The sequence below is a fragment of the Xenopus laevis genome, chromosome 5L (genome assembly GCF_017654675.1).
Source record: "Xenopus laevis strain J_2021 chromosome 5L, Xenopus_laevis_v10.1, whole genome shotgun sequence".
NCBI classification, from domain to species: domain Eukaryota; kingdom Metazoa; phylum Chordata; class Amphibia; order Anura; family Pipidae; genus Xenopus; species Xenopus laevis.
In genome coordinates, this window is record NC_054379.1 from 66,452,374 (window position 1) to 66,476,753 (window position 24,380).

The window sequence follows — 24,380 nt, forward strand, 5'->3', positions numbered from 1 at the left end:
ATTTAATGTGGTAAACTTGTGATAAACTGAAAAGTTATGCAAAGTTTGAGAAATATAGAACTTATTGTTGCTACATTATTGTTTTCATGTAGCATCTTTTTTGCGGAAACTGTTCATATCAGTCAGTGTTTTTCAAAATGAAGTTGGTATGGGTATATTTTATTACCACTCCGCAAACAATCGTATTGCTTAATTGATCATTTAAACAAATGTGTCACGTTTGGTATCCCAAAACCCAGAACAAACGTCAGGGTCCCAGTCATGGCACATGCATCTGCCTATAATAACTGCCTTTTATGTGGGGAGGAGCCCTTCCCTACCTGGATGCTGCCGGTCTTAAAGGAGAACTAAACTCTAAAGTTAAAAAAACCCTACCCCTGTACACGACATAGACCCCCTCCCTCCTCCCCCCTAGCCTAGCTGCTACCCCGGGCAAATGCCCCTAAGTCTTTACTTACCCCTTCATGCAGATTCTGTCCAGCGGAGTTCACGGCAGCCATCTTCTTCTCTTCGGTAATCTTCAGAGTGAGACCAACATATGGGCGCATGCACAGTTGGAGCAATTTTCTGTATTGCACGAAAATTGCAGAAGCGGCCGTCTCATTCCGAAGATTCCAGAAGCTGCTAAAGATGGCTGCCGTGAACTTCGCTGGACAGAATCTGCACAGAGGGGTAAGTAAAGACTTAGGGGCATTGCCCAGGGTAGCAGCTAGGCTGGGAGGGAGGGGGTCTATGAAGGGTAGGGGGAAGGGTTTTTTTAACTTTAGGGTTTAGTTCTCCTTTAAAGTGAGAGAACCAAAGCAAGGATTCTGGGCAGGCAAGGGAACCGCAACGTGTGACAGTAGGAACGGGGTAAGAGTAGGCATAGTCATGGAACAGGCCATAAAGACAAAAGTCAGTACAGAATTAGATTCCAGAAAAGTAGTCAGTAACAGGCAAAGGTTGATTCAGGCTGCCATACAGTGGTAGTCAAGGACAGGCAGAGGTCAAGAAACAAAGAATCAGATTCTAAGTGCACCCAGGAACTAGAATAGACGCACATTGGGCAATGGAAATTGGATGAGGCATCTTTAAATATTTGAATTTCATGCAAATAACGTTGATGTCAGAAGCGGGGCGCCAAACAAAATAATTCACACCAACAGCACGCATGCACCAAATGTTAGGGAAGGCTGTGGGCTTTCCTGCGAGGATAGCAGCAGATGTCCCCACCACCCCACTAGACAGTACAGTACAATTCATTCATCAGTGGTTAAGGGTGGTGGCACACAGGGAGATATCAGGCGACTGCCTAAGATAAATCTTCGTTATTGCGGGTGACTTCAGAAAACCAAAGCAACGCTTATGCCATCCCACCAGCAATTCACATTCTTGCTGGTGGGAAGGCATTTTGGGAAGATTAGTCACCTGGCAGTAACGAAGATTTATATCAGGTGACTAAATCTCCCCATGTGCCACCACCCTAAGATATGTGAGGAGACTTTTGTTGTATCTTTGTCGTTTTGGCTGCAAGATCATACACAGATGAAATGATGGCTATCTTTGCTTTTGTTTAATTCCACAACAGCCATGCACAGTGACGTTTGTTTAACTATGCCCAATTTCTTTGTTTCACAACAAAATATTTAAATCTGTCTAAACGACTGTTGGTTTTTTTTTTATTGGATTGTACTTAAGTCATTTCACATGACAAAATGACAGAAGCAAAATGAAAGTGCTTTCACATTACAAGAAATAACATTTCTGGCAGGTCATGTTGTCCTATGGGAAACCAGAAGATAACACAAAGATCTTCACTCGTTAATCATGAATTGAATTGTGATAAGGAAGTGTTGCTAGCAATTTCAATGGTCGGAAAAATCTTAAGTAACTTAATGAATTGCATTGGGTACATGATAGCGTACTTTTCACACAACAAGTGCCACTTTGGAGAAAACTGAATCTTGGACAATGTGTCTAGTTACATAGTTGATCAACCAAAGAAAAAACTTAGTTGATCAGTGATCTATTGGGGTGCATGTTTAAGGCTTACATGAAAGTGCACAGACTGCACCACATGTGACATGTTGATCAGCCCACAATTACAATTTTTCTTACTAAAATTATTTTTAACCAAATTTTATAACTTTACTTAAAGGGGTCCTGCACTCAAAAACAGTTCTTTTTTTCAGGATTGAAGAAATTATAATTCTAATCAAATTTACAATACACATTCATTAAAGATTTTTAATGATTTCAAGTTATTTGTAAATGTAGTTGCTACTGGTGTGCTTGTTTATCTCTTTCTTATCTCTGGGTTTTGACATCAGTGTAACAGTGTCAGTATGTAAAAACTTGGAGGTCAGCACTTCTAAAGGTGCTCTACACTTGCACCCAAAGAATTACATACTAACATTGTTATAATGCCCCACATCATAAGTGACGCCATCTCCACTAAATGTTAGCAGCATATTGTACCCAATTCACCAGAGAAGGTTTACACAGTAGCGTTCATTTTGATCAGAACTGTGGCAAATGCAAACTGTGCTCGGCCACAATAATGCTGGAATTGTGGGCAAAATGTTGCCTTATGGGTTAAAAAAACATGAGGACTTGGACCTCAAAATACACTTTGCACATCGAACTTGCACTCGGAAATGAGCCCTTACATTTTTTCAGGCTAAACAAAACAACTAAAAAAGATTTTTCTGTAATTATTTTATCTAATTAAAACACAATTTTAAACAATGGGGAAATGAGATAATGAATCAGGTTTGTTTGCCAGCATATTGAAACTGGCTGCTGTTTGAAAAAAAGGGCAGATCCTATTGAATTCTCTCTACTGATGTTAAATTGTTGTTGCTTTTTATGTTCACTCTTGCTGTTTCTGTGAGGAACAAGAACTTAAATATCAGAATTATACAGGAGCAAACTTATGTAAAAAAAAAAAAGAATCTAAGCACAGTGGTAAAGCTCCTTACTTCTATTTTCAGCAATGCATGGCTATTTGGCATTTCCCAGCTTCCCAGAATATGTGTTTCTTGATACGATAAGTGAAAAATTCCTCTATTTTTTTTCCTAAAAAAGGATGGTCTTATGTTTTTAGGTTTATTCAGCAGTTTGTGTAAAAGGATTTGAGCATAAAAATAAAATAACACATAGCCTGTTTTACACTTGCAGTGTTACCAAAAGGTTGTTTTTTGTTCATCATTTCTAAAAGTCTGTGTAATAAAGTCCTTTGCAAATTAAACATTATAACATTGGTTTTTTTTATGAAAACATCCATACTTGTCATAAAGGTGTTTATATTGCTGAGCTGTCAATCATATATTGCTTGCCCTACCTCTATGCCATGCTCTATAATTATGTAGGGTACTGCGCATGGGCATTAGGCCCCCATTCTGGAGCATACACAATATTCTGGGGCCTGCCTGCTTGCTATGATTGTGTATTCCAAGATTGAAGGAAACACAATTTAAAGAATAAATATAGTGTAAGTAAAGTTTATTTTGCTCAACTATCATAATTTTAAATTTGATTATGCCCTGCTATAGACATTACTGAAAATTGCCTCTTCTAAAACACTCAAATCGTGTAAGCGTTCAAAAATGTTTACAGAGGAGAGGACTTTTGCCGTATATAAGTGTAAGGGCAAGTAAAGCCGACTAAACATGTGGTCTTACATGAAAGGCCTATCTGCATTACCTTCTGAAGTGCTCTTGATTCATCTGAAATCACATCTGTCTTCATGCAGTACTAGCATCCTTGCAAAAATAGCGTTGACAAGCCCCATCACAGTTTCCCATGATGCTTTGTTTTGGCATTGGTTGGACCATTCACATAATACAGTGGCTAAAGTGAGTATTCCAATGTCAAGGTCAATGATGACCTTTAAAATTCCTGCCTTCAAAAGCATTTCAAGCTATAGCAAACTAAGCATTTCCTTGCCATAGAAACACAGGTACTCTGGACATTAAAGATAATAAGGAAATTACTGAGCTACTGAGAAAGTTTAATACAGCACCGATAGGCTCTTTTGACAGCCTTGTTCGTTTGGCTGCCTTACAATACAGTCCACAAGAGAGTTTTGTTTCAGGATTAGATTGAAGGGTTATTGGGGCATGTGTACAAACATCCCTTTTAATTCATTTTACACATGCTTAGATTGATCAAATCATTTTTTTGACCTGAACAATGATTTCAGCAATTCAGTTTTAAATATTGAACAAACTGACTGCTTATATCAATGTACCGTATATACTTGAGTATAAGCCGTCCTGAGTATAAGCCGATGTACCTAATTTTACCTCCAAAAACTGGGAAAGCTTATTGACTCGAGTATAAGCCTAGGGTGAGAAATGCAGCAGCTTCTGGTAAGTTTCAATCAAAAAATTGAGGGTTTCTGCTCCCATTGGAGGTACCGGCGTCTCGTTTTTGGATGCCGGCGACCATTCTTGGACGCCGGCGTATATTCTTGGAGACTATTCTTGGACGCTGGTGACTATTCTTGGACGCCGGCGACTTTTCTTGGATGCCGGCGACTATTCTTGGACGCCGGCGACTATTCTTGGATGCCGGCGACCATTTTTGCGCTTGACCCGAGTATAAGCCGAGGTAGAGTTTTTCAGCATATTTTGGGGGCTGAAAAACTCGGCTTATACTTAGCTTTGTGGCTTCATTTTAGTAACAGAGTATTAAATTAGTCATCTCACCAGTTGTATAAATAATATTTCTTTCATTATAAATATATTTCCTTTAAATAGTCCTGACATATTAAAGTGTGCTTTATAGAGATCATTTAATCTTAATCACATTACTACTATTACATTACTACTATTTCAGCACAGAAACCCACCATGTGTGTCACATGGGCCGATGTGTTTATCCGCAGTCCCAGATCCGCTCTGTGTGTGGCATTAGCCAACAATAAATGAGATGGGAAATATTCTAAAACACATACACAACATTTTTCATACCAGCCACACCCTTCTCAAAGACTGCAAATACACCAATTTTACCTGTTTTAATAGCAGATCAAAGGATAAAATGTAGGGGGCGTGGCTAGCCATGAAACTGACTGCATGCAATTCCTAAGAGTTCCGTGCCTTGGACCTAAAAATCCCGAATATTAGCTTTATATAAACAACTTCTCAAGATAGATCGGGACTCTACTGCCTTGGGGAACCTTTTCACACCAGCAATGGTTAAGAAAAAGCAGAAGGAACCGACAGCTATAGACCCGTCGACACACAGGCCGTCTCCTCCACCCTCACCGGAAAGGGTGACTGCTCAGGTATTGCGCACGCAAATAGTGCACTTACAAGTACAGCTTACAGACACTATAGCACAGGCAGTACCAACTGCAGTTTCTGCAGACTTTCAGCGAGATATATCTGAGCTGGGAGAACGCACGGATAAGCTAGAAACATTCACCGATGACATAGCGCAGAGGGTGGCAAATATGGAGGAGGAAAACATCACTCTGAGAGATGAGATTTTACAGTTGCGAGACCATTGTAAAGATTTAGAAAATCGATCTCAGAGACAAAACCTGAGGTTTAGGGGAATCCCTGAAAGCATAAATACAGCGGACTTGCCCCACTTCTACTTACTACTCATCTGCACATAAAGTACATACCCGGATTGATTACTTCTTTATTTCGCATCCATGTTTGCATTTGCAATTTCATACAGATATTGCGCCAATCACATGGTCAGACCATGCCACAATCAGTTTAACTATACACATGGCCAAGCTACCTTTAAAAGAGTCTCACTGGCAGCTGAACAAGACACTATTGCATGACTCAGAGTAATTTCGCTCAATAGAGACACATTTAAAGGAATACTTCCATCTAAATAAAGGATCGGCCCCATCGGTAACAACTCTATGGGAAGCCCATAAAGCGACTATAAGAGGTCATATCATTGCATTAACCTCACATAAGAAAAAACAACACTCACAAGCACAATTAACATCACAACAAAAATGAAAGGAACTGGAGAAACAGTATAATGATCATCAGACAGAGACCTTACCGAATCAATTAACCACCCAGTGAAAGAATTAGCAGGCATTAAACATAAAGCGGTAGAAAAAGCGCTTATCTGGACTAGGCAAACATATTATGAAAAAGGGAAAAAGCAGCACACACTATTAGCTAAAAAAATCAGACAGTGCAAACCCGAATTACTTCTATACATACTGATTCTGGCCAACTAACATACAACCCAAATCATATAGGAGAACAATTTCAGAATTTCTATTCTAAATTATATAACTTACATTTTAATCGACCATCTCAAGACCAGACCCACTTTCAGACGGCCTTATCAGACTTTTTGCTTAATACGGATATTCCCCAGTTTAGTGCTGAAGATCTAGAACATCTTCACCGAGAAATATCAGCAGAAGAGGTCCTTACAACTCTGAAACATCTACCTAATGGGAAAGTACCGGGTCCGGATGTACTACCCTATAGTTATTATAAATTGCTTAAACACATCCTGGTACCACATTTAACTCCCTTATTTAACGAATATTTACAGGGGGTGCCAATACCTGCTACTGATCTGACGTCATATCTTACTCTTATTCCCAAAGAGGGCAAGGACTCTAGGTTCTGCTCCAACTACAGACCCATTGCTTTGCTCAATTCTGACTTGAAGCTTTTTTTCTAAAATACTGGCAAATAGGCTGGCCCCAATTCTTCCTAGAATCATACATAACGATCAGGTGGATTTTATACAGGGTCGGCAAGCTGGAGATAACATTAGACGGACAGTAGACCTTATTGAACTGGCTAATAAAAGGGACAACCAAATGCTTGTTTTAAGTTTGGAAGCCGAAAAAAGGCATTTGACCGCTTGAGTTGGCCTTATCTTTTCTGCTACAACACCTTAAACTATCCGGCCCCTTTCTGACTGCCCTTAGAAGTTTGTATAGCTCTCCAACTACTTATCTGAAACTTCCAGGCCAAACGAATAAACCGATATCAATCAGAAATTAAACCAGGCCGGGTTGCCCACTGTCGCCACTGCTATATGCCATAAGCATTGAACCGCTGGCGAGCTATATTAGAAATAGCCTGAATATCTCAGGGGTTACTATTAGAGATAAAGAGTTTAAAATTGCGTTATTCACAGATGACGTGCTATTGACTATAACTCAGACCACTGTCTCTCTCCCAAACCTACATACAAGCTCTACCCTTAAAGACATACTGTCATGGGAAAAAAAAATTTTTTCAAAATGAATCAGTTAATAGTGCTGCTCCAGCAGAATTCTGCACTGAAATCCAGTGCCGGGCCAACGCGGGCAGGCGCCCTAGGCAGCCTAGCCCGGCAAAGCGCCCAATACGCTAGTGCGCATGCTCGAAAAGACACAAGTACGCATGCGCAAAAAAATACGAGTGCGCATGCGCACTTGCGTTTTTCGCGCATGCGCACTAGTATTTTTCGCACATGCGCACTAGCGCAAACACGCAGTTCGGCCACAGCAGGGACCGGACTAGGGGATAGCAGAGAAGGTGCGTGCCTGGCGCCCCTCCAGCATTGTGCCCTAGGCATGTGCCTACTCTGCCTACCCCTAGTTCCAGCCCTGCTGAAATCCATTTCTCAAAAGAGCAAACTGATTTTTTTTATATTCAATTTTAAAATCTGACATGGGTAGACATTTTGTTAATTTCCCAGCTGCCCCCAGTCATGTGACTTGTGCCTGCACTTTAGGAGAGAAATGCTTTCTGGCAGGCTGCTGTTTTTCCTTCTCAATGTAACTGAAGTGTCTCAGTGGGACTTGGGTTTTTACTATTGAGTGCTGTTCTTAGATCTACCAGGCAGCTGTTATATTGTGTTAGGAAACTGCTATCTGGTTACCTTCCCATTGTTATTTTGTTTGGCTGCTGGGGGGAAAAGGGAGGGGGTTGATATCACTCCAACTTGCAGTACAGCAGTAAAGAGTGATTGAAGTTTATCAGAGCACAAGCCACATGACTTGGGGCAGCTGGGAAATTGACAATATGTTTAGCCCCATGTCAGATTTAAAAATTGAATATAAAAAAATCTGTTTGCTCTTTTGAGAAATGGATTCCAGTGCAGAATTCTGCTGGAGCAGCAATATTAACTGATTAATTTTGAAAAAATTTTTTTTTCCCATGACAGTATCCCTTTAAATATCCTGTCAGTTAGTCTAGAATACCTGAAGGCAGATTTTAATTATAACTGGAAGACCTCATCTAAAACATATTTAGGGACACAGATAACTTCCTGTTTTGCAGACCTATATAAGTATAGCTACATCCCACTGATACAGAAGTTGAAGAAATTATTGGCAAAGTGGGCTGGACACTCTCTATCCTGTTTTGGCAAAATTGCTTCTATAAAAATGAGCATCTTACCCAAATTTTTGTATCTATTTGAGACCCTTCCAGTGGCAGTCCCTTATAGAAAACTTAAGGAAATCCAGAACATATGCCACCAATACATTTGGAACAATCGTAGGCATAGGATATCTAGATTAATAATGACTTCGCAGACAGACAAAGGGGGCTTGGGGGTCCCAACTTTTGCTAAATATTATGAGGCATCCCAATTGAGACAAATACTAGCATGGTCACACTGGTAGCCCTGGACTACATCAGGACAAATTGAAAACTCATGGTATGGAAAGGGACACTTAAACTCATTTTTATGGAATCCGGCAAGAACCACCCTGCCTGTAAAGGACTTATTTTCCTCTACTAAGTTAATGTTACAAATATGGGAAAGACTCAAATGGAAGCTGAAACTCTCATCTGACAAACCGTTGGATACAATATATCTCAATAATGCCCTTTTCCCACCCAGTTAATCGCTAGACTTTTTGCCCCAGATGGTCTGAAACTAAATTACATACTATTAATAATCTATTGGACTCAAATACTCGAAGGATCTTGCCCTTTGCAGACATTGCCAGGAGTGCTCCTCAAATATGCTTACATTTATTTGAATATCTTCAGATTAGACATTTTGTTGCCCCATATAGCACTATTCCGACAGAATTTGAAAAAGTGGCTAGGGATGGCCACAAAAAGGCCTGATATCCAAGATACACAAAATACTACAGGAGACCCCAACACACCACTCCTACATGTGAAGTGGAATAATATATTACCACAACCATTACCAGAGGATGAATGGAGTGCTATATGGCAAAATACTAAAAGTATGGTGACATGTGTTAAACAGAAGGAGAACATATACAAGATAATGATGTTCTGGTATAATACCCCCCAACAACTAAACAGAGTATCATCCGGATACTTGTTGGAGAGGGTGCGGGGAAATAGGCTCGCTTCTCCACATTTTCTGGACATGCCCGGTAATACAATCATTTTGGGAGGAGGTGGCGAAGCTCCTTGGCACAGTATTACGCCAACCTGTACCAAAAGACATACCAACTTTTATACTGGGCAAGCCCTTTCCCAAGACAAAGAGGAAAGTACATCAAATCAGCGAATATATGCACGATATTGTGGGCCTATGTGGTCCATTCATGATGGGATTTCCAGATACGATAGATATCTGGATGATTATCAGACAGCTATTAGTTGGGCAGGCTGGTGGGAGGCACCATACATGGGCCAATAAGCTGGCAAGTAGCTTTTATCTGCCTGTGTATTTGCACCTTGAAATTCCTTTCATTTGGCAATGTTATTCAAAGAGTTAATCTATGCCTCATTAGTCCACCCCATTTGTGGACTAGAGTGACTGTTTTGATCTTTTGGTACTACAGTCTATGGTTGGATCTAATTATGAGTCTATGCAGTCAATTTTGGTTTATGGGAAACGACTTGGGAATAGAGGCATGTGTCTCCTGCTTATTTCTTGCTCTTCCACTCTACAGGAAACTTCTGACATTAATTCACAATAGCACAAATGCCAACCTTGAATAGAAACAGCTAAATATATATTTTTTTAAATAAAACTGTTAAGATTCAAAACATATCTCCATCAGGCATAATATAGTGAAAACTCAATTTTATTTACAGACCCTGATTTCAAGTTTTCCCTAATTTCACACTGTATTGTTTTGGCTCCTCCAATAGATTTCACTGAATTTACGTTTTCCCAGATTATACATGTTTTTTTCTGGTCCCCTGAAAAATGTAAAATTGTATATTAAGAATGTTACATTTTCTGTACAAAGTAGTAGATACAGTTTACAGTTGAAATGTCTATGTCCTACAGAAGAGTTTTTTTGGGGGGGAAAATGTCCATAATTGCACATGAAGCCTTTATCCTTATTTTAGCAACTGCATGAGTGAATTTATGTCCCTCTGTGATTTAAAGTATGCAATTAGTACAATAACCCTTAAAGGAGAAGGAAAGGGTAAAGTTAAGGAAGCTTTATGAGAAAGGTCCATATAAATACACCATTAAACCCTCAAAGTAATGCTGCTCTGAGTCCTCTGTCAACAGAAACACAATTTCTTTTGCTTCTACACATGGACTTCCAGGCATAAGCATAAGCCTCCAGGGCAGGGCTTGAGCATGCTCAGTTTGCTCCTCTCTCCCTCCCTTTTCCCCCTCACTTCTCCCCTCCCTGCTGTAATCTGAGCCCAGAGCTATGAGTGAGCAGGGAGAGACTCAGGCAAGTGATGTCACACCAAGCAAATATGGCAGCTGCTATCCTAAATAAACAGAGAGAGCTTCTAGAGCTGTTTACTCAGTTAAAACATTCTGCAGAATAAATACAGTGGTATAGCTTGCACTATTGTGGCTAATGTATTGGCAATAAACTACCTTAGCGCTTTCCTATTCCTTTAAGGCACGTATACTGTGTTTGACACAGGTAAAATGCGCTCCAAGTGAACATTGCTTTTCCGTTGATTTCTGGGCTCTCTCATTCTATCTCAAAGTGCCTGTTCTGGATATAATGTATTACATATATTATTACATTATTTTATTAAAGATGTTTTCCAAGTTAGATATATTCTCTGTGATTGTATCAATCCTGGGAAATTCTTTGAGGGTTTGAGCATTTAGAGCAAGGCTACTCCAGGGGTCTTTGGGGATAAGTGTCTCTATTAGACTCTATAAACTCTTGTGAATATTAACTGATGGTTCTTTTTAAAAAGCTAGTTTTTCAATTATGAAAGTATATTAAATGTTACCTATAGGTCAAGTTTCTAATGCTAACAGACTCCTGTTGCACAATATGGCAGCCCCCTCATACTGGAAAAAGGACATCAGACAGGTAATGTAAAAGCATTGTGCTCTTCTGTGTCTGCATTTGGAGACACTGTGGCACCTGCACCGGGGCCGACACAGTGGCTCCAGGTGCAGACACAGAAAAACACTGATTCAAGCAAAGGGGCTTATTCTCAGCTAAGTGTGGCTGTAGCCTAATGTATGGCTGTTAATAATTGTGCCATAGTTGGACCACAGGTAGGCCAGTAGGAAGGATAAAGGTAATATTTTTGCCCCCACATATCACAGAAATGCACAATTTTAAGTTGATCATCCCACTATTCCGATTCCAATAATTTTTTTAACCATATCATATACAAGTTTACTCAAATATGCATTCATTAAATATGTATTTTAAATATTTTAATTTTATTTGATGGTAGTTGCTACTATGATTAGTTCTCCTCTTGGTCTTTTAATGAGCAGACTTGCAACATTGTTTCAGAAGTCAGAGCCAGGAGTGCAAAGAATGTTAACTATTAGACCTATATTGCAATAATAGCAATTATATTTAAAAAAAATAACACATGGAGAGCCTCTTCAAAGGTTAGCAAATCGTTTATCATAATTCTTTTGGAACACTAAAGTTAAATGCTTAGTCTAAGTACATTAGGTGACATGGCATCCCGTTAGTCTGTCCAGTGGTACCTAGAAATGGAGCATATAGGTATATTAGTTTATCTCTAATTACAAAGACACTAAAAAACCAATTGCTCTGTAAGGCTACAAATGTATTGTTATTGCTACTTTTTAATACTCATGTTTATACTCAGGCCTCTCCAATTCATATTCTAGTGTCTTATTTAAATCAATGGTTGCTAGGGTAATTTGGACCCTAGTAACCGGATGCCTGAAACTGCAAACTGCAGAGCTTCTGAATAAAAAGCCGAATAACTCAAAAAGTATAAATAATAAAAAAAGAAAAACATTTAAAAAATAGCCTCAGAATATCACTCTCTACTTCATACTAAAAGTTAACTCATTGGCGTACAACCCCATTAAGTACTGCAATCATGACTTTCTATCGATCCTAATGCAAATGTCATGGGATATCTTGTGACAAATGATATACACTGGCTGGCTAAGCTTGTAATATTTCCTATCTACATTACAGCAATGTAACATTTGTTAGATGCAGCTGCAGATACATTTCTTCGTACGGTTGGATAGTTTACATAGAACAACTGATGATGAAATAATCACATAGATATATTCAAACACTTAGGAAAACTGAGGCTATTGTGAAATAAGCCAAAAAAAAAAAAACACTGTAGAAAAACAAATCTATGAATGTATCTAAGACGGCTTTGACATGGCACATAACCTATAATGAATATTTTATGATTCATCCCGGAAAAGCTTAAAAAAAAAAAAAAACATATAAAACAGCTATCACTCCCTCCTTGGTTTATCTACAGCTTTATGTGACACACAGAAGGAATTAAAAGGTCTGTGGACATCCAGCTATTTTTCAATTGATTTAAGCTTGTCCAGGGACTACCTCAGCATGCAGATACATTTGTTTGCTTGCACAATACTTTTTTTTTTTACAGCTATAGACTGAGTTTTTGCAGAGATGCACCATTGTTTATTAGCCACATTGGCTGAACAAATGCTGGACAAATACCAATGCCTAAAAGCTTATTTGGCATAGGTTTCCAATGTACTGATACACAGTTCTTGACAGCCAATTTAGTTCCAACCTCTAGAGAACATGGACCTAACACTATACAAAATGTACAAAATATGTCACATTAATTAGGTTACATTATATATATATATATATATATATATATATATATATATATATATATATATATATATATATATATATATATATACAGTATATATATATACTGTATATATATATATATATATATAGATTATATATGTGTGTGTGTGTGTGTACATATGTGCATAAAAAAAGTAAAAAAAAAAAAGCAGGATTTGCACAAAAAAAAAAAGACATACTATATTTATAATTAGTGCATAAGAACCAATGTTTTGACAATCAGCAGGATTGAATAATGTATGTGACTTTTTTGCACCCAGGTGTTTGTTTTTCCCTTACGAAGATCGCAATGATGTGATCTAAATGTTGGAATTCTAAGCTACTTCCACTTGTTAACAACAGCCTAAAAGCTGCCACAGATGCAGTTTCAGGTGTTAAATCATACAGTCAGATACAGAACTGATTGTAAGAAAAATTACCATTTGAATACAGTTTGAAGGTACCAATATAAGGAAGTTGGATATCACTTACTTTTACTAAATAGAAGCAAACACTCACAGAATGAGAGGTAAATAAATGGGCAGCATGTTTTGTAATATGGCAGGATCCAGGATTTTATAATCTAAACCAGTAAAATTGGAATGTATTCACGAACATGTTCTCAATGAAACAGGAAAATTAGTGGCTAATTACAATAACCCCTGGCTGGTATGTTAGTAAACAAATTCTGCAACTGTGCAATAAATCTGGTCAGTTATTATCTTACAGTATTAATATGTAGAAATATTACTTTTGGGAAGTATACTTAGCTAAAAGTATAATATATAGTAAGTCACTGAGGAGCTCCATGACTATATACATACACAAGGCCAAAAGCCAAGTTCTTTTATACAACTTATGGAACTATGAAATTTAGGCAATGTAAGCAAAGGCTCAGCATACATGTTTTAGATTTTTATTCCGACTGAATTTGTAGTCTAGAAATTCTCATTTCTAAGTTTATGTGCAAGCAATAGTTGTACATCATTTCTAGCAACTGGTTAAATTCTGAATGTAAATTCAGAAGTTACTCATTCAGAATGTAAATGAGTCTTCTAAATTAGTCTGTTGACATATAGGTACTTTTAGCATCTAAAATGTAAGTTAATATGTTTCTTTTGTATTTAAATTGTAGCCTAACATTTATAGCTGCGACGCAGCCTTCAGATAAATATTCTTTCATATGTGTACCTCAGCTTAGCTGAAGGTTAAATACTTTCCTGCTTGTCTCTCTAGATCTCCTGAGTAAAGAGCATATGGATATTCCTGTTCAGTTACACATTAGTGAACACATCTATGTTTAGTGACCAAAACATAGATGTGGACCAATTATATAAGATAAGATCAGAGATAAAGCCAATAGATCAACTTAGCATAATACATACACAATACTTTATCAAACCTACTATATATATATATATATATATATATATATATATATATATATATATATATACACATATATAGTGCATATACACGTATATAGTGCATACAAATGACCTTATTATAAGTGTTATCTGTGACATATCATTGTATCAATACAGTCTTCTAATGATTTAATAAAATTTAATAAATATATGATAAAAACAAATGCGCTGAGCAGGCTGGTCAATCCATTACTCTTACTGTACTACTCTGGCTACTGTGGCCCCCAATGTTAATCTACATAGCTATCTATTATATATAAAGTAAGCCAGATGCAGCATAACACTTCCATCGTAAGGTATGTTAACATAATGTGTTCTACATCCAAATAAATATATATACTTACACATGCTTTTTAGGTGGGCATTTAGAGAACTGTTTCTATTTTTGCTGATGATACTAAATTATGCAGAACTATAAGTTCCATTGCAGGATGCTGCCACTTTGCAGAGTGATTTCACTAAATTGGAAAACTGGGCCGCAAAATGGAAAATGAGTTTCAATGTTGATAAATGCAAGGTTATGCACTTTAGTAGAAATAATAGATAAAGATTTAAATTATGTAGGTAGACTGTCAAGGATGAGATTGTTTTCTCTGGGGAAAAGAGGCTTGTGAGGGAAGGATTGAAGGGGAGGATTACACTTTGCAAGTACATTAGAGGGCATTATAGACAGATAGGGGACATTTTCTTCCATAAAAAGGATCACAGCACCAGAGGCCACCCTTTTAGACTAAAGGAACATGACTTTATTTTAATCAGCATAGGTACTTCTTCACAGTGAAGACAGAAGGATTTTGGAATGCATGACCGGATGATGTGATGGCTGCTAACGGGATTCTGGATAACCACAGGCTTCACCACATTATATATATATATATATAATACAACAACCTCTACTAAACTGACTTGTGCATTAAATTAATATTTAAAGAACCTTGCCTCAGGCTGCATGGAGTGGCCAGTTACCAGGGGGTGGCAAAAAGCCAACTCTGGTAACGTTAAGAGTGAATTTCCATTTTTTAACAAGAAAATTCCGCTATGCTAGTGCAGCGAGCACAATAGCACTCACTGCACTAGCGATGTGGCCCCCATGGACCCGCTCTGACGCTAAAAGTTGAAAGAACGGAGCGGGAAGGTGAGCAGCATCGGGGCTACTTTCTAAGGTGGCAGCAGCCCCAGAAGCACCATTGGGTATTCACATATTGTCTGTGAGATTTCAAGTACAGGTATGGGACTTCATATACAGAATGCTCGGGACTTGGGTTTTTCCGGATAACAGACAGCTCCGTAATTTGGATCTTCATACCTTGTCTACTAGAAAATAATTTAAATATCAAATAAACCCAATAGGCTGGTTTTGCATCCAATAAGAATTGATTATATCGTAGTTTGCATCAAGTATATGTTACTGTTTTATTATCACAAAGAAAAAGGAAATCATTTTTTACAACTTGTATTATTTGGATAAAATGGAGCCTATTGGAGATGGCCTTTTTATTATTTGGAGCTGTCTGCATAATAGGTTTTCGGATAATGGATCCCATACCTCTAATACCTCTAAACTATATATCATTATTTAAATTAACGGAACCTAGTCAGGCATCATTAAAGTAAAGATATCCCAATAGATTGCTAGCTCTTGATTTTTATCTAGGGGTATCAAAAAGAGGGAGAATGGCAGGACACCAAGGGCTGCGGTCTTAATAATTACCTTCCCTAGTACTCGAGAGAGAGCTATATAACCCATAAAACCACAAACCCAATAAGATAGAAGATAGAACATGTAAAAATGTACACGTCTGAAGAGATATTCACCACATTAGGCTGCTAAAAACAACTAAGATGTCCAGTGACCTTACCTATAACTAGAGGACCAGTAACACCAAAAGTTACATTGATTCATTTGAATCCCCCCCCCCTTGGTATGTTCATGCATCTTTTATCTATTGCATAATCAAGTCCTCCTGGTCTATCATGTTATTGAAGCATTAAATAATATATATAGCACTCCAATTAACATCAACTGACCTGGGTGCTTGCCACAATCGATATTGATAGAAATTCCAAAAATGAGTAGGTGCACACCAGTAGATTTTGAAACTTTTTTTAAAAAAAATTCACAATATTTAATTAAAAACAGGCCAACATTTCAGTCTCCATCTTAGACCTTTATAGGTCTAAGATGGAGACTAAAATGTTGGCCTGTTATTAATTGTTCCAATAAATATTATGAATTCATACTAGTCTATTACTATATTACTACATTAATATATAATGCAAACATGACTATGTAAAACAACTAAATAGTGAGTGATAACAGACAACAGTTGCTTTAAATCCTCAGAAGAATTGTAGGAGGAGGATAAAATAAAGTTACTCTCACAGATAAATCTCCTTTATCCTGCATATATGTGTAATAATCACCGTGGTGGTCTAGTGGAAGGGGGTCTGTAGGGACGCCTGCAGCCCCCTCGGCGGGGACGGCCGCCACGCTGTTGTCCCTCTTCTAAGTCTTCTTAGGGAGTGCCAGGTTTATGGGCGCATTCGCGCTGCCGTTGTGACTGGCCAGCGCACATTGGCGCGAATTTCAAATGTATTTAAAGGCACAGCTTGTATTTTTACATTGCCCATTATAGGTTATCTCCTAGCGAGTTCCTGGCTTCTGATCTTCTGTGATTTGACTACCTGTTGTGGCCCCTGCCTGTTTCTGACGATCCTGACTTCAGAAATCCTGACCCTGCCTGGTAACCGACTCCTCTATTCCGTATTCCATCTGATTGATCTCCTGGTTTGACCCTTGCCTGTTTGACCCAGCCTGATCTGACTTCGCTTTCTGTCTACGCCTTGTACTGCGACCTTCTGCCCAAAAGACTTCTGACGTTTACCGTTGTGCCCCTTTGTTCATTCAGAAGTCTTCGCTTTGCACCTCTCTTAATAAGACCTGGCAGCATCCGATTAGCTGAGGGCTCCTCCCAAGGTGAAAGGCGGTTGTTAAAGGCGGAAACAAGAGCCGAGAACAGGGTGCTTAGCATCGGTTCTGAATTTAGGGTGCCAACCGTGACAATATGTAAACCTGTGACATAAGCATCAGCTGGGGAAGATAGGGGCTAATTTATTATTTATTTTCTGGGGTCATTAGGCGTAAATCCAAAACATGGATGCAGTATTGACATATCATACATACAATTAAGTTAACTATATATTTTTAATTAAAACGATAGCAGAACATGTTTCAATATAAGCACAATTTAGCTTGGTTGTTCTGATCATAAATAAGTACTGCTGCTTTAAGTTTAATGCTGCTGTAGAGCTGGGGACACGGAAAATTCCTTTGCGTTATGCATGCTTATCGAAAAAGTACGCTTGAACTATAGGATCAATAAAGTGTAATGCTGTAAGAAAAATGCTCATTTAACAAGTGATGCCCTTCACAGTCAGGAAATTATGTAACATAGTAACATAGTTACTGCCATTTGAAAACAGGCAGAAAAACAAATTAGAAAAGGGAACACACGTTTCCAGTGGAGTCCAGTCTTTACATTTTCAAAATCAGAGGTAAATTATATTTCTAGTTGAAGCCTTGTGTATTTAGCTGATTTATAAATGAATCTGCATATAAATTTAGCTGCATTAGCCTTTCTGGAAACAGAAATATATTGATTTTAGGCTAGTTTCCAGCATGTTCCAATAAGTGACCAGCGCATTCAAGCAAATGTTCCGACAAATGTAAATGCACACTTTCAGAGTCAGTAATATGCAGAGTTAAGCAATTCTCTTTTTATACATATACAGGTATTATCCACAAAGTTTGGGACTTTTTAAAGACCTGATGAGTGCTTTACCTAGTTTTCTCTGTTTTTTAGTAGTGTGTACTTCTTCCAGGAAAGTGGTATATATAAAGTCAACTTGGGTTTAACTTTGCATTCTAAATGACTGCAGTCATTAAGCAAATAAAACTATGAAGAATGAAAGGGTTTATTAATTAATTCAATAAAATAGTGAAAACTATTGTTCTAAAATTAAGTCTTCTATTCTCAGATTAAAATTTTAGACTAGATTTTTAGAATTTTCAGATTGCCAAAAATAGCTAATTTTTCTATGGATATCCTCCTTCCAATAGACATTACTATAAAATACATGGACGACCTATGTGAACAACAAGTTTATATATATATATATATAAAATATCAAATTAGGAATTCAAAATACCTAATGGTCCATCTACTTAACATTTTCCTAGTGAGTTAAAGAGAATTTGTTAGCAATATTCTTTAATTCTTGTATCTGAAAAGACTACTCCTCTTTTTAAATTTCACAATTAAACATTCTGAGAAATAATTTAAAATGATAAATAAATTATAAATACATTTTATGTACACTATGTAAATTATTTAAATCTTTGTTGCCTTCAATCTTAGAATTGACAATCACAGCAAGCATGCAGCAGCCATTTTGTGGTGCTTGGTTTATGCTCCAGAATGGGGGACCTGATGCTAATGCTGGATAATATAGTGAGGAGGGAGGGGAACTGAGAGGAGTGCATTAACACCTAGGAAATGCATTATAGAAAGTGAAAGTAATGGCAGCCCACCCCTATGCCTGAGATTTTTTAATATGTTTATAACAGGTAGGGATGTTTAAATATAAAAAATAATTAGCATTTCCTGTTTAATTTGAAAGGGACTTTAATGATACAGCTTTTTATATCTGGGTGACAGGTCCCATTTAATATTTTGCGTTTTACATTTTTATATGTATTAGGTATACCTTTACTACATCTCACTGATGTATCAATGCAGGTAGAAAAGTGGTTCTGAAAAACATTAACTATAAAGTTCTTCATGTCACAGATACTACTTTGCTCTTAATGCTTAGGAGAAAAACACATTTGCTGTTTTTCTCCAATCTTGACTTTTCTAGATTGAAAGCTCTTGTAATGCAGTACATCTACTGAAATCTAAGCAAATCATCTTCTGTACAGACAGGGCCGGATTTCCCCTCAGAGGCACCCGAGGTCTCAGGGTCCTATTGCCCGCAACTGAGCACACCACCCTCTACCCGTGCATGTGCAATAATGCAGGGGAACTGTGCATTCCCAATACATTAGGATGCTGCTGGCTGGCATGCCGCCCCTAAAATTTTCCCGCCGAAGGCCCGGGCCATTGTGGCCTCGCCACAAATCCGGCCCTGTGTACAGAGAAGGGCTCTGTTTTTGGCAAGCCCATATACACTTGATGAACTCTCACTGTTTGCCCTGGGCCACCCAATATAAGAGGGGTCTCATGGTGGAGGGGTAACTTATAAATATTTTAAGTACATAGAGAACGAACCACTTTGAAGGGCACATTTCATGATAAATATTGATATACTGATTTTTCCATTAAACAAGGGCCCTCTACTGCCTTGCTTAGTTCCTGTATATATCTCAAGAGTGTCCAACCTGTGGTTTTATTACAACTTTTAGAACTGCACAAAGACCACTTTGGGGTGTGGGGAATTGTAGTCAACAACAACTGGTGAGTTCTAGGTTGGACTCCCCTCAGATAAATGAGAAGCTAGTATTATGTCACCATCACAGTGCATTTGCCCTTCAAGACACTGATGCAGCACAATGCTTCCTGGCAGTGCTTATTATGTCTCATGCAATGAGAAATATCACCAGCTTTCACTAGTCAGAGCTTCCATCTGGTGCTTCCTGGGCTCCTGACTGAATTAGAACTGATTATATTTTAACTATTTCCCTTTCACATACTGTATGAGTATAGGCAATATGACATTTAGACCATAGTAACAATAAACTAAACACACACAGGGCAACCTGTAATACCTGTAAAATAAAGATTATTGCACAATAAAATAAAAATATTTGTTATTTGGGCCCCTGTACAGTTCCCCCTGCCCCTCCCAAAGCTCACAGAAATCACTCTCCTTCCCTATACAGTCTTTAGCCTGTCACAAACCATCAAAAGAAAAGGTGGTGCTACTACTGACCACATCATTTCCAGTGTCTGGCTCCCTAGCTCTGATCGACAAGCAGGAGTATGTGCAGTCAAAACATATCAACGTGTCAGTTAAAATCTCATCCTAGCGGCACCCCATGCCCAATAAAAACGGGGGAGGATGGCTGAGATGAACGCGTCTTCATCCGAAAGTCGGATATATGTAGTTTTTACCTGCAATTTCTTATTCATTCCTTATCTTCTGGACATCAGACACATCGCATGCGTGTCATCGCTTGGCGATGGATGACTCCTTGTTGCGCCGTGGAGTTCAGCCCTAAAGGTCGTGTTGTGTTTTGCCCGAAAATATTAGTTTTTTTAGGGTAGTTTCAGTGAAAATTCGAGATGTATTATGTCAGGATAAGGTACGGTGACCTGTGCTGGCTGCCTACACATCAATATTACAACTTAAAAATACATTTATTGGTTCAGGAATAAAATTTTAAATGGTAAAATTAATTATTAGCAATGTAAGCGGTGTAATAAACTACACCATAAAAACATAACATAAACCCTTTAAGGAAGGTGAAAGGCTGCTTGCAGTTCTTGTTATAACGTGCCATAGATGTCAGACCTACAGGCTACGAAAAAGCCAATTGAAATTACCATAGTAATTTTGCACATTATCTTCCTGCAGTATCCTTAGCACTCAAAGCCATGGTGCTTTTATGCAGGTCATGGAAGTCTGTGGTGACTTTATAATATCCTAATATTTTATCAAGACAATTTTTTTAACACAAATTTCAGTTGACACATGTGACATCATTAAGCATCATTATAATTGACAGAATTACTTTTTATACTTTTTTAAGTATTTATTTTACAGGTTGAAGGATAAAGAAAGGCATCCTGCAGTTAGGGATGCCAAATATTAGGCACCACCAAATGATTGTATTGACTTACCTGAAACCCCGGGCCGGAGCTCCTATCAGCAGAAAACTGCACTGACCCGGGGCTATACCAGTGAGCACCACGGAACGGTCTTCTGCTTTTTTCGTGTGGCTGCGCATGCGCAGTAGGATGGAAATTGAACTTTAACTAAAAAGTCTGCTATTTTGTTCAACAGCGCATGCATTTGAACCCCGGAAATTTTTAAGCAAGAAGAAGCTGGAAGAGGATCGATCCGTGGTGCTCACTGGTATAATCCTGGGCCAGTGCAGTTTTCTGCTGATAGGAGCACCGGCCCAAGGTTTCAGGTAAGTCAATACAATCACTTGGGGGTGCCTATCATTTGGCAAGTGCAGGATGCCTTTCCTTCTCTTTTAAGCATATCTTTTATGTATATAAAGTAACTTATTAAAAATGTTCTAGCAATAAAAATGGCTCTTGTGTAATATTACATTCTTATTTATTATTAATTTATTACGTACTATTATTATGGCACATGGGGATTTATTTTATCACATCTGCAAAACACCAGCAATATACCATGGGTCCCTTCCAAACTGGCAAATAATGAGGTTATTTAATGTCCACCATGCATTAAATAATAATACGTTAGAAAAAAAAAAAGAACTACTCTCTGAATGCAGCCAGCACTGAAGGATAACTGGACTAACTGGACTAATATCTAGGCTTAGTATATCACACAGTTTTCAGATAGTTTGCAAGTGGCGGTACAAATAAGCACAGGAATAGAGTTCAGCTCTTTTACCCAAAGCTGTATGAGAGTGAGAAAATATTTAGCCATATCCAACAATTTAAATAGGACCAACATTTTCTTGAAATTACACAAACATTTCCAACATTTTCAACTTGCAAATGGCTGGTTCCCACACTCAGCAACCTTTTTTGCCAAAGATCTGACATACATTCACAATGATTTCTTCCCCAAATAATGACAAATGATTGAAAATAAGAAGAGCTTCAAAGTCACATATCCAGATGCTGTGAGAATAACGGGCAGCAGTCTCCATGAGGCTTTGATTTCACACCTGCCGAGCACATTTCCCCTTTCGGATCTTGTGCTGACAGCTTCAGCTAACAATATAGCAAATTCATGGACACAAGACTATTATGTTTTTCAGAGCAAAGCAAAAAAATATCATATTGTCCCACAACCAGTACAGTACAATACAAAATTGAAAAGACCAGCATAAAGCAAAATCAAGTAATTTTCCATCAGGTGATTCAGCAAAGTAATGCTTGTCAGGCCACAAGCAGCAAACAGTACTTCAATTAATATGGAAACTGTCTAATTATTTGCTGCAGTTTGTTTTAAATTTCTGGTCATGGTAACATGGTATGGCTACCAAAGAAACAACAGGAAACTGCATTCAGTATACATATATGCTTGTGTGTGTATTTATATATATACACTGTGTATATGTGTATATATATATATATATATATATATATATATATATATATATATATATATATATATATACTTCTAAATTGCCAGGAAACCCAGCCTGGTCATTCAACACCCCGGCATGCAAAAGTCTAAAAATAGCATAACCCTCTAACAGTCAGGAGCCAAGCTGAGCTGCCAAAAAACATCTTAACAATAAAAACTGCTTTGAAGAGAATTAAAACTGCTAAAGGTATAAGAGATTGAAATAAAAATTGCTGCATTATTTGAAAGCATTTGGAACCTTTTATGTGCCTTACCAGTGCTGTCCATCTGTGATTTTTCACTGTTCAGAGAGGCTGTTCCTTGTCTCCTTAATAGGGATAACTGGCCTTCTTCTGGGCAGTGCACACAGTACTTGCCTTTACAGCAGCAGCTGCAGCAGCAGACACAACATCAGAAAAATCAGATCTCCAAGGATGACAAAACAGCCATTAGATCCATTACAGGCTGATTAAGGCAGAATGAAGCTATTGAGTTGGTACTTGGGAAGCCCTGTGGAATCAGATCTATTCTGAGCAAGTAGGGGGGAGGGAGGGGGGAGCTAAAAAGATTCCGCTTCCCAATCCTCACTATCAAAGAGAAGTCGATGCTAAACATAGGTATCTAAAGGATCAAACCAAAGAGCTTAGTGGTCTGAGAAAAAAAAAATAAGCACAACCAGTCTCTGCCTTCTAATCTGCACAATGAAACACCAATTTGCAGCTTTGATGCTCAGGAAAAATACTGGGCATATAGCTAAATAAATGTGACAATCCTATACTGAAACCATTTATATATATATATATATATATATATATATATATATATATATATATATATATATATATATATATATATATATATATATATTGAGAAAGTCATACAGTTAACATTACCAGTGACAATTATTATTTAAATGAACAGTGCTACTGAAATTCTGAGCTAATGTGTGAGGGCAGATGTGCATAAATTTTCATAATTTATAAAATGTGATGCACTGTGTGGTCAAAGGGCCATAAACGAGAAATTAGAAACTTATAGACTTATTAAAAATTAGAAACTTATATTAATATGTAACACACAATCTTTTTACATAGTATACCTGTTTGCCCAGCAAGTTTATATTTAATGTACAAAAACGTTTTGTAGACAACTATTGATGTTTATCTAGTGTATTTCATTTATAACTATCAAGGCAGTAGAGCCTATCGAGGCAGTAGAGCCTTCCTCACCCTCCTAAGGATGACGAGTGTGAACTCTTTCCTAGTGTGACGGCCCTAATGCTATAAAGCAGTATGTTTATATAAACTATATTAATATATAACACACAATCAAGTTATAGGGCCCACATAAGGAAGTCTATGCAGGAGGTCTATGAAGGCTTCATTCTACACTTTGCACTAGATTGAGAATCTGGACAAGGTGCAAAGAACAGCACTGCCAGTGTGAGGATACGTCTAAGTCACTTTCAATTAAATTTGTGTGCAAGTTTAAGTTTAACTTCAAGTTTAACTTCAGTTTGTTAGGAATCTTTAATAAAAGGCCCAAATACAGGCCTAATTTAGTTATACTATACAAATGATCTGGTTTGCAAATTTCTCAAACAGGCACATGAATACTCTGTTATGTTATGCCTGCTG

The 24,380-nt window shown here is 37.8% G+C and overlaps 1 protein-coding gene across 1 annotated transcript in view; it reads right to left on the reverse strand.

Annotated features, from left to right (window-relative positions):
* Positions 1–23,205, reverse strand: part of LOC108716779 (phosphatase and actin regulator 2) — a 126,661-nt gene extending 103,456 nt beyond the window's left edge. The window contains exon 1 of the mRNA XM_041562844.1: positions 23,019–23,205. Coding sequence (XP_041418778.1) covers positions 23,019–23,031 — 13 coding nt within the window. The 5' untranslated portion in view covers positions 23,032–23,205. The remainder of the gene's footprint in view (positions 1–23,018) is intronic.
* Between the last annotated feature and the right edge of the window lie 1,175 nt (positions 23,206–24,380).